Source organism: Gallus gallus, chromosome 9 (genome assembly GCF_016699485.2).
Source record: "Gallus gallus isolate bGalGal1 chromosome 9, bGalGal1.mat.broiler.GRCg7b, whole genome shotgun sequence".
NCBI lineage: Eukaryota > Metazoa > Chordata > Aves > Galliformes > Phasianidae > Gallus > Gallus gallus.
Window position 1 is genome coordinate 13,638,214 of NC_052540.1, and position 11,944 is coordinate 13,650,157.

The following is an 11,944-nucleotide window of genomic DNA, read 5'->3' on the forward strand; positions in this document are numbered from 1 at the left end:
CCCAGAAAAACACCATTCCTTCAGCTGCAGATTCACAGCTACCGAATTGCTTTCCAAGTGAAAAACGCCACGACTGGATAGGTTTGCTACCGAGTGAGGAGGCTGGATTTCATCACACCGGTGAGCTGGGCAGCTGCGAGAGCTCGGAGCCAAGCAGCCCGGCTTTGTCTCTGCCCGCTGTGGTCGGGTTGCAGTTGCTTTTCTCCCCTTTGCCTCCCCCCCCCCCCCCCCCCCCCCCCCGGCGTTGCGCAGTACCGGTCAGGTAATCACGAGCTTGCTTGTTTGTGTGCAACCTCAGGAAGCAGCTCCAGCAAAATCCCCTCAGTCATCAGAACGGACTAAAACCACGGTATCAAAACAATACAGCCCCATCCCCACCTCCAGCAGAGCCTTTATCGGTAGTTATCACCTATTTATCTCAGAGCTGGAATTACGGCAGACCCAGGCTGACCGTGGGGCAGCGCCACCCAGCCCCACCATGCCCCCACCACCCCCCCGGCCCTGGGAGGGACACAGTGTTCCTTCACTGAGTCCGGAACCGTCAATACCCAAACATTCATGCAGGAGAAAGGGAAACTATAGTCAATAGACAAATACACGCTTGAGAAAGAGGACACTCCTTCCTGGTCTGTAATCCCTTTGCTCAATAAGCCTTTTAGAATCACTGCGCTCACTGAAGCGTTCAGAAAGGTACATTTCTCATTTATGAGAGAAAGAGGTACAGCGCATGGTCCTTATTAAAATGGTGGAATCGAAACTTTGGATTGAGGGTCCCGGCAGCGTTTGAAAGCTCTTTAAAATCAGAAAGAAAATTATATTTTCCATTGCTTCTCTATTGCTTTCTCCGCAGCTGCGTGCTCGGTGGGAGATGCCCTGTGCCCTCGCCCCGCAGCGGTGGTGCTGGGGGGGCTGGGGAAGGTGTTTCACATAGATCCGGGCAGCGTGACGGGACTGGCACAGTGCCACCCCCACAGGTCCCGCCCGATGGGCACAGGCGGAGCACCCCCAGAGGTGCGAAGCATCACTCGCCGGGTGGGAGCAGCGCGGAAACCCCGGCAGGGCGGGGCGGGAGGGCGCGGCCGCCAGGGGGCGCATTTTGAGCGGCTTTAAAAGTTGCGCGCAGCGCTGCGCGGGTGTCAGTGCGCTGTTGGTTGTGCTCCCGTGTTTTTCATCGCAGCCAACCTCCGCAGGTGCGGAGCAGCCCCGCGCAGCCATGGCCAGCGGGGGCTTGCAGCTCCTGGGCTTCGTGCTGGCCTTCCTCGGCTGGATGGGTATCATCATCAGCACCGCCATGCCCCAGTGGAAGATGGCATCGTACGCGGGGGACAACATCGTGACGGCCCAGGCGCTCTACGAGGGGCTGTGGATGTCGTGCGCCATGCAGAGCACGGGGCAGATCCAGTGTAAGGTGTACGACTCGCTGCTTAAGCTGGAGGGTAAGTCGGGGGGCTCTTGGGGGCGGTGGCTGGGGCCTGTGGAGCTGGGGGTGCCCGTCCCATCGGGTCTTCACCATACGCTGGTGGGTTTTGTTGGGGCTCGGGCTGAAGGGCTGGGAGCGGGTGTGCCCGTGCCGTCGGGCTCTCTCCGCATCGCGGACGGGGTGTCGATGATGCAGGTGTAATGTGGTGGGGCTGCTGCCCTATGGAGCGTTAGGGCTCAGTGTTACTGAAGCTGCTCCGCCTTACTACCTGTCCTTGTGGGGTGACGGTGTAGGGCTCTGGGTGACCCGTCCTTCTGGGTCCCCTTTGCCTCGTTGTTCGTCCCGTCGGGGCTTAGGTGCGTGTCCTCAGCGCGGCAGGACTCGGTAGTGGGTAGGGACCCGCAGCCCTCTGCCTGTCCCCAGAACAGCACTCGGGGAGGGGATATCGGGTCCTTCACGTGTGTCCGGAGACTCACTGTGACTGCGAGAGAGCTTGAGGCGGTAGAAACGGGCAGGGACTGTTGGGCTACGGCGCAGCAGCGAAGTTAGTGAAAACACTGCAGAAATTGACTTTTCAGGCACTGATTCTTTTGCGTTTGACTGTTCTGTTCTTGTTGTTGTGCTTAGACGGGATAACTTTGTTCTCTGGGAAATGTCACCTGGGAAAATCACCGCTCCTCCTGCGGGGATTTTAGGCGGAGGGACGGCAGGTGAGCTGGCTCCCAGCCCAGGCAGCGCTACTGAGATCAGGAGTTCAGGTGGACCTAGGGTTTGAACACATAAGGGCTTCTAGGCAGAGCAGTCCGCCCAGGTAATGCCTGATCCTTTGTCCCGTTCTGAGTGGGCTGCGCAGGGACGCAGCACACCGTGCTCGATGGTGGTTGTCACGCTGAGCCGATCCCATCTCGGCTGTTTCTGGAGTATTGAGTGCTGGGGCAGTTGTTTGGACTGTAGTTTATGCTGACATCCAAAGGGTCTTTAAAAAATAATCTTTTCCCGATATCCCCCCCCATAGCCGGGACCAGTGAGATCGGTTTGTCCTGGAACACCTTCATCCTTCTCCCTCCCTAATTAATAAAACACAAATTACCACCTTGGTCGCCTTCTCTTTCCCAAAGAAACGAACGTGTCGTTTCACATAACGCCACAGAGAGCCCATTAGGAGTGCCCCCGAGTTTCCATACTACCAGCCCCCCCCGCCGTGTTACGCCCTGATGCTGCCCACCCCGGGCCCCACCTTCACCGCTACCAAACACCAACAGCCTCTCCTGTTTCCTCAGCTCTGTGGGCCCCACAGGTGCAAATTATGCCCTTGGGGAACGCGGTGCGCCCATTCAGCCCCATTGAGGTGCAGGGCTGTGGGTAATCTGGGCTGGGCTAAGCAAGCGGTGCGGGCTGGGTGCAGTGATACTCAGATATAAGCTCAGCTTTAAGCCTTTTATCTCGCTTCTCGGGGCGGGGGGTGAAGACGCCGGCGGGGCTGAGCAATCTCCAGCTGCCCCCTGAATCGGTTGCGAAAGGTAAAACTCGCCTGGGGGGCTTTGGCTGCAGCCCATTTTGCTGTAAATGAGACTGCCTGCAGAACCAGCCCCGAGCCCTGCCTGCCTCCTACAAACCTGCCCCAGGACTTCCCGACCTGCCCTATTCAGTGCTGAGCGCTCAATAGCGGCTGGTCCCTTCACCTTTGTTCTGCGGACAATGGAGGCTCTTCCGAGGCGTCGGGGGAGAGTGAGGTGCCAGAGGCTAAGCCTGAGTCGTTAACAGCCCTTTATCCCCTTACAGAGCTCCTGGCCCTACCGGGGCCTGAAGATTCCCAGGAAGCATAAGAAATAAGGGAACACCAGGGGATGCTCTCTTGTTAGGAGAGGTCAACAAAGGCTTTAAATGCCCTTTGCATTTGGCACCCCAGCTTTCTCAGGTTGTGCCCCCATTGTGCCCTTTGCTGTTTCCCTGTCTGTTCTCCCCTCGAGGTCTTTGGGCAGTGACCTGTTAGGCTGTTGTGGCTGGAGATGTGATCGCCAGCTCCTACCTCGTTTGGCAGCCTCACCCTGGAACAGGTGCAGCTGTGCAGCAAAGCTCCCTTCCTCCATTCACTGATGTGGTGGTACACTGATGTGGGCTGCAGAACTTCTCCTGGCTCTGCTTTCCTGCCAGGGCATCGTGCATGTGCCCAGAACCAGGTGTCTGAGCCTCGTGCACAGATGGGAGAGGCTCTGATCCTGCAATTACTTTGCCCACATAGAGAAGGTTGACTCTCGTCACCTGCTGCAATTCATTCGTATGGGAGTGGTGAGAAGTTTTGTCAGCAAGCTTGTGGCTATTCAGGAGCTCTTCCCATTTTTCTACATACACCCATGCTTGCTTGGGCTGGGTGTCAGATGGGGTTGGCACAAGCTTGCCAGGCTCTGTTAGCCAACTGAGGGGCCTTCAGCTTCCCACGTGGTTATGTTGCTGGAGTGCACCATGCTGGCACTCCTCCCGCTCTGCATTCAGCTGAGGGCTTATGTCAGGCTGGGACATGGTCCCATTCAGGCAATAGAAAGGCTGTTTTGCTGGCTGAGGTGAAAAGCGTGGCCACATGCAGACATAGAGGCAGAAAAAGCCACCCTTGCAACCAGGCTTTGTTGCACATTGTTCTTGCAGCCCTCCAGTATCGTCCATGGAGCTAGCTCAGCTTTGGGCTCCTCCAGGTCTCAGGGGAATGGGAGCAGGCAGGAGGCTGAGGGATGCCTGGACTTTGGCTCTGGAGCCTCTTAGACCCAACAAACTGATCGCATGCTCAAAGCAGAGGTCGTTCTGGGTTGTGCTTAGGCCGTTCCAGCTGGAGATGCACCAACCAGCTGATGAGTTGCTTGGAGATGTTCTGTGCTTGAGACAAGCTGAGACTCATCCACCACTTCATCACCAAACCTAGTACATCTGCAGTGAGCCTTTGTGCTGTACCCTGGAAAATAAACAAGGGTTTGGATGCCCTCTGGGTCAAACAGTGCTGTGGCAATATGAAATGTTCACTCCCACATTACCACCCTGGCTGAGCGTGTTCCAGGAGCTGGGGAAGGGGAAAATGATGGAGGGGAGAAAAGAAAGGTTCATCCCCCAGGTTGCTCGAGCTCTGCTGGTGAAGGGGGAGGAGCTGGCAGACTGGTCTTCCAGTTAGCAGGAGGGACAAAGATGTCCTAATCCTTTGTCACCTCTTTTCATCTGGAGTAAGCAGGTAGAACCTGCGAGTGTGTGCTTTCATGTGGGTTAAGGGTTAATTTGCTCCCGTGTTTCTCAATCCATGTTCCTGCCTCGTGAAAAATCGTGATGGAGTGATAAAGCAGTCTCATTTGTGCTGTGCTTTGACAAGGTAGAAGGTTACTTGGAATGCCACCGAGGCTGTTCTTGTTCGGTGCTGTGTTGTGTCTGTAGAAGGGATGGGAGTCTGTTGCAACACAGTGGCTTTATTGCTCCACAAGCAGCTTCTGCTAAGCAGCTTTAGTAGTTAGTGTTAGTCTGCTACTAAATCTGTTGGTAAGGGAATTGCCAGGTTTGTGGGAAAACAGGCTGCCTGGGTCTCCTGACCAAGGATCGGGAAATGGTGGGACTGGGTTGCATTGAGTCAGCTTTCCCGTGCAGTTCGAATGACAGTAGGAGAACTTTGAACCGTATTTGCTTTGGGGTAGGCAGAGTACAAGGCCACCGTTGCTTGCTCTTTCCCAGCATTCCCATTCAGCAGGAAGCCTGGCCCTGTTTGAGTCTGCATCCTACCTAGGTTCCTCTGTGTGGACTTGTGATTTCAAGGAGACCAGATGGGGGAACATCTCATGGTGATGATGAGCATGCTGGGTTTGCAATAGACGTGAAAGCCTTCAAGCCATCTGCAGGCTTCTTTGGTCCACCACCCGCATGGCTGCAGCGTAACAGATCTTTGCTGGCTGCCTCTGAAGCTCTCACTGCTTGCTCAGATCTTCACCCCACTGCCTGCCTCAATGCTGGTGAGGCAGAGCTGCAGGACTTCAAACCCAGCTCCTTCAGTGAGATGCATTCTGCTTCAATGAAACCCCAGCAGGAAGGCTGTGAATGCTGCTGGCTTGTCTTTGAGCTGGATGGTATAACATGCTGCTTGCAGTACAGGGCTGTGCATGAGTCTTCAGGAACTTCTGTTGCAGAGAGTAGAGGAGCTGCACAGAATCTGCTTCACCTGTTCTGCCATCACTTTGCATGGATGACCTTAGGAAGGGAAGAAGTCCATGCAAAGTATGCAAACGAGGCACTCGATGAGCATCCTGTCAGAAAGCAATCTGCACACAGAGCCATAACAGCAGTTTTGCATTACAAAAACAAAAATCAGATGCCTCTTTCCCAATAGTTCTGTAGCATAGGTGATATAAACAGAATAAATAGGGAAGTGTGGTGATTGAAAAATAACCCCCAGTTCAGTCTGGTGAAGTCCTCTTTTGTAGCCAAGCAATTGGCAGCAATTACTTGTGTTGATAGTAGTGAGAAGGGAAAATGTGAGTTAGGAATCAGATAAAACTGAATCAAGTTTGTCCAAATGCCATTGTAAGTCAAAGCTGTTGGGCAGCACATAAATAATGTTGGTTTCAGTGTGTGGGTGGAACAAGTAAGAGCTGCATGGTATCTTACCATGGCCTGTGGGATTCGTGTTTAATATTCCTCAGTATTTTTAAGATTCTTGACAGTACTTACTGCTTTCTGGCCTGAAAATGCCCATGGCAAAGTCTCAGTTGCTAACCAGCAATAAAAAGGCTTGGCTTCTGAGTAAGCAGTGGTCGATACTGACAAAACACTGCCATCTGACATCTGTTGGTACTGTCCGGCCAGCCTGGAGTGGGGCTGCACATGGATGGATCACAGCGGAAATCCTGCTTCTCTCCACTACAATACAGCTGGAAAGTTCAGTTGCTGTAGAGTGCTGTTGCTAACCTGTCCTGTTTAGCAGCTTAAGATAATGCTGCTTAATTATATCATTTTTGAAGCACCTGGAAAGGCCCATGCGAGCAGCAGAGCTAATACTAAACTAGTGCTCTCATCCCCTAGATGCGCAGCTTTCATTAACTCAGTTGCAAGTGAGTACATAATAACTAATTGCTTGCTTTATCATTAACCGCAGTGATATACTGCACAAGCTGCAGAAGTGGTAGGAAGGTAAAAGTGCTGCATGTGCCAGCCTATATAATCACTCTTTGTTCTTTGGTTCCCCAAGCTTCCTAAATGCCTTCTCTCCCTCGGTGGATAAAGCAGGGGGGTGTGCTGAGGGTGAGGAGCACCCGGACTGCTGCTGAAAGCAGGCAGCCCCTCAGAAGAACTCTTGCAGTCTGTTTCCTTACCTTGAGGAACATGCGGATTTCTTTCCTTGTGTTCAGCTACTTTTGCAAAGCTGGCACGGCATGCACCCAGATAACATTCCATAGGTTTTTTTTTAGCTTCACAAAAACGGTACAAGTTTGAAAGAGCTGGATTTTGGGTTGTTTTCTTTTATGTTTTTTTGCAGTAAGACTTAAGTCCAGCTTACTGGACTTGCTGGAATGATCTGGTGCTGCTGCAAAAGTGTCCTTTCCCATGGTCAAGTATGAGTGAATGTCTCCATCCAGCCTCTCCAGAGCTGCAGCTGTTGTGTAGGGTTTTGCCCTGAATGTATGGCAGCTGAATTGGTTTTCCATGTGGCAACCCATAAACAGAAGTCTTTTTAATGGCATAATTGTAAGCCGGAAGCTACTTTTTAATGTCTGTCTGCTGGGATTGGAGAGCAGTTCCTTCAAGAATGTCTTCAGATACCGTTGTTGTGATTTATGTGCTGAAGTGATAAATGGTTTGCAAATGGGTTTCCGCAGTCAAAGCAGCAGATGGGTTTTGCCTCATGCCTGGGTGGTGCAGAGGTGTATCTCCTCCTCCTTTGGAGGAGGTGAGATGTCACTTTGCCAAGCTAATGGTGGGATGTTTCCCAAGAAAGCTGTTTCTTAGGAAGGTGTGTCATTTCCTATTGCTCTATGTATTGTTTTTAACAGGTTTTATAATCGACTCCCAGATCAGTAAGGTTGTATTGTGTGCGTGTAGGCTGGTCCTTAGTTCTACTAGAAAAGAACTAGAGGCCAGCAGCTTGTTGGTGTGGGTCAGAAGAATCTTCCTGCAAAGCTCAGTGAATAAAGCAGCACCAGGGGATAAGTGTGTGGTTCTGCAGCCCTCTTGGACTGCACTCCTCCTGGCTGTGCAAACTACTTCAAGTTGAACCCAGAGACCTTTTGTTGTGTACCAGCTCTGATGGGTGCATGATCATCACATCCGCACAGCACTGCTACCATGCTGTGCTGACTGATGGCTTTGCAGGTACTCTGTTGTACCGCGTAGGCTTAAATCATGCCCTGCAAGTGCATTCTGTAGGTCTGTGAGCATTGGTGTGGGCTGCACACCTGGGAATGGATTATTGTGCTAAAACAGTACATGTCAGGCATTGCTGCTAAGTAACCTACATTGGGGACAGCTCTGCCTTAGTCACAGTGTGCTCCTGGGAGCTTGCTCCTGTGATTACCCAGCCCTGTTTGCTCCCAGATCTTCCAAGAACTGTGTATGAAATGGCACAGTGTTCAAACAAGCCTAGTTTGCCAGGCAGTAAAAGCTCAGGCTAATTTTACTGCTGCTTGCTCTTTGTTGTTTTGTCACCGGAAAGTTTTAATCAGCCATGAATTAATTTCTATAATTGGTTTTCTTTCGTTATCCATAAAATCAGAGTTCTGTAGCAAATACATGTATGGTTAGTGTGCCATCAGGTGAGTTAATATAGAGCCAAATCCTAGGTAAGGAAATAAATGAAATCTGTCTGCTGAGAACCCAGGCCAGGATGATCCTTGCCAATGGGAGGGATCACCCTCTGCTCCAATTCCTCAAAACGAAAAGAGGTTCCTAAGACATTCTGTGTTGAGCCTCAAGTTAAATACTTAAGGCCAAAAAGTTGTTAACTTTTCCGGGGAAAATCCTCTTTCTGTGGCAGTAGTGATTTTATTTTAATCTTCTGGGACTCGCTACTTTTTCCATTTAGAGTCTAAATCAGCATGGAGGTATTTGTACAAAAGACAGGTTTTGGAGGTGTTGAGCAATAAAGAGCCCCTGCTGCCTGCTGTGGCACTATTCATATGTATGGTACTATTCATATGAAAACACAGCTAAATGCTTTGTCAAGGTAGGGCCCAAATCTGAATACTTCTTTTGATGAACAGATAACGTCCTTCCCATTGAGATTCAAATGATCAGAGAACAAAAGATGTCTGAGGGTAATTCCCAGGTCATTTCCTGCATACGCTGTTAGCCCTGCATGTTAGGAGACTCATCCTCTGATCCTCATGCATAACTGTCCTAGAGCTTAAAACTAGAATCTCTTGATTGTGTCCGGTATAACACAACAAAGTGAATCATATAGGATTGGAAAAGACCACTAAGATCATCAGTTCGTCCCTCCCCATCATCACCGTACCACTAAATCATGGCACTCAGTGCAACCTGACCTCTACCCTTTTCTTTAAAATCTCTAGGGATGGTGACTCTACCAGCTCCATGATGATTACTGAACCCTAGGAATCTGAGTTTCTGTACTCTTTGTTTTGTATCTTGAGTTGTCTCTGTGGTAACGCAAGCCCTGTTGTCTTGCAGGCAGCCTGCAGGCCACACGGGCCTTGATGGTGGCCGCCATACTCCTGGGTCTGGTTGGTGTGTTTGTTGCTGTGACGGGCATGAAGTGCATGAAGTGCATGGAGGATGACCAGGTGAAGAAGATGCGGATGGCTGTCTTTGGTGGCGTGATCTTCATCATTGCAGGTCAGTAACGTTATGGTTATTTAATATTAAATAATGTGCTAGTTCCCAGCAAGAGATTGGTGTTGCTCCAAGTGCTGGTTCTGCTGCATACTTCTGTTGTGATTGTTGTTGTTGTTGTTGTTGTTGTTGACTGTTCTATTTTTAACAGTAAGCATGACACTGTTTCCTCCATGTGCAGGTCTGTCAGCACTGGTGGCCACGTCATGGTATGGCAACAGAGTGGCTCGGGCCTTCTATGACCCTTTCACACCTGTTAACACCAGGTACTAACCCATTTGATACAACATAATACAGCAGGGGCAAACGTTCTTTGGCTTTGGTTTTGGGTGGTGGTGGCACAGAACACAGAAAGGAATTATAACTCTTGGTCTTTTCCTTGTTTCTCCCCAGATTTGAGTTTGGATCAGCCCTCTTCATTGGCTGGGCAGCCGCTTCTCTGGCCTTGCTGGGGGGAGCATTCCTCTGCTGCTCCTGCCCCCGGAGTGAAACATCCTACCCACCCAGCCGAGGCTACCCCAAAAATGCCCCCTCCACAGGGAAGGATTACGTATAATGAAATGACAAAGAGGAGCCACCAGCACTGGTAGTAGAAGCATTTGGAGAGGACACTACAATGCCGCTGTCCTGAGCAGAGTTCAGACTCTAGGTTTTGCCTTCCTCTTATCCCAGAAATGTGTATATTTTTGTAATCCTCTTTGCTACTGGACATAACTTCTCCTTTCTCTCCCAGCCCGTGGAGGAAGGCTAGCCTAAGCTTGTAGGTATCGCCACTGGAAAGATTGAAGCCTCCAAGCTTGGGTTAAGTTTAGTATTTGGGAGTAAAAGGGAAAATGATACTGTTTTTAGATGGATGTTGGTGCTTTTTTTAGTTTTTTTTATTAAAAATAGATGGTAACAATTCAGTCCCCATATCCCATTAAGTTAGAGCCCGGCGTGGTGTGTGTAGAAATCAAAGAAACACTATATACAAAGAGAAGACCAATAGCTTAAGGGGAAACATAATTTTGGGGAAATGACTTTACAGGTAGGAATGTTTGAAGAGATCTAAACTGTTTTTATACTGTTACTGGTGTCATCTTCAGCACCTTCCTTTCCGTGCAAAGGGTCAGATGAAATTAAATTGCTGTGACTTAAACTAAAATCTGTAACTGTATGCATGCGCTGTTGGCCAACAGAAGATGTAGCGTAAGACAGCCTGGCTTAACTGAGTGTCATCTTTTGACAAGATCTGGTAAGATGATTGTGTTACAGCCCTTGGCCAATACATTACAGCTACAACAGCTAGCAAACTCCCAAGCAGCTGCATATCTCCCTGGTGCCAGGGAAGAGGTAGACAGAAAAAATCCCCAGTTCTCACTGTTGTCTCTAGGGCTGCTGCATTGTTCCTTAGACACTGTTGCTGGTGGTTGTTTCTTGGTGTTCTTAGCCTGACTGAGCTCAAAGCTATATCCCCCCTTGTCAGTTACAGGTCACCTTTTAACAAGTGTTGCCCTCTCTCCTTGAGTCATTCCAGTTTGGGCTTAGTTATAAGTTACTGATCTGTTTGCCTTATGTGGCTAAAAAATGTTAAACCAAACAATGCACTGCCACTCCCTGATGTTTCCCCATGGATACCTCTTGTACTGTCATTTGACCCTATCTTTACTCTTGCAAATACTTTCAGTCATGATATGAAGGCAAATTCCAAGGAAACTGACCCAAAGGTTATAGCATTTTCTTTCAATCCAAGCTCACCAAAGAGGGAAGAAACCCAGCACTGTAAAGATAAAGCCATCATTGCATATTAAGTCCTATATGAAAATGCAGCTCATGGGTTCCCACCTTTTCCCCTGAAACCAGTCTGTCACCAGTGTCTGACCAACACTGGTGAGGCTGGCTGGAGATTAGTCTGGTGTTCTGAAGGAGGATGATATCAGCTTTCCAAGGCTCAGCTTTGATTTGTCTAAGGACAGAAGCTGATTGCTTCCAACCAGGCTTTATGATGGTGAATGTGTTCAGAGGCATCAGGTATCTGGGTTTCTTCTGTAGACAAGGAGAGCCGTGTGCACCCACAGCCTAAGTGCTTCATATAAGCCTTGTACCTCTGTTTGACCTGACTCTGCAATGTAAATCAAAGCTACTAAAGAAACCAACCAAAGCATTTGCTTCAGGCTTGATCTGATGCTGACCTGTACTTGAGCTGGGTCACATGGCTCCTACTTCTCGATGGGGAATTGCCCTGTGCACAGTGGGGCCTTATGAGACCTTGTACCTTGTCTTAAGGGGTGGCAGCTCAGGTCACACTAAAGAGCTGCTGAGGTCTGTGCTTTTGTATTTGCATTAACCCTGTGCCAGGGAGCAGATGCTTGTATTGGGAACTTGTATAAAGTGTTTAAACAATTTCAATAAATGGATTTTTGTAAGGAACAACAATCTGCATTGTTTCTTTTTTTTTTAACATTTTAAACAGCATTTGGACAGTGTGTGGAAGACAGGAGTGGCACTTGTGTTTTTGGGAACCTGCCTGCTGAGATGGAGCACCTAGGTGGGGACAGATCTTCTGCAGTGAGTCAGGCAGTTGTGGCCTCTGGCACAAACTCACCCAATAATCTGCTACAATTACAGCCTAGGAACCAGAAGGTCTGCTCCTCAGCAAGGCAGACTGCACCCTGGGTGGAGCAGGAAGGGGCAGGGAGAAGGCAGATAGCTCCCTGCAGGGGAGTGGGAGCTGCA

The 11,944-nt window shown here is 49.9% G+C and overlaps 1 protein-coding gene across 1 annotated transcript; it reads left to right on the forward strand.

Annotated features, from left to right (window-relative positions):
- Positions 1-1,135: 1,135 nt before the first annotated feature.
- CLDN1 (claudin 1) lies at positions 1,136-11,638 on the forward strand. Its single transcript, NM_001013611.2, is given in 4 exon segments — positions 1,136-1,436; positions 9,068-9,232; positions 9,411-9,495; positions 9,623-11,638. Coding segments are annotated over 4 exon segments (636 nt in total). The 5' UTR covers positions 1,136-1,213; the 3' UTR covers positions 9,786-11,638.
- Positions 11,639-11,944: the final 306 nt, after the last annotated feature.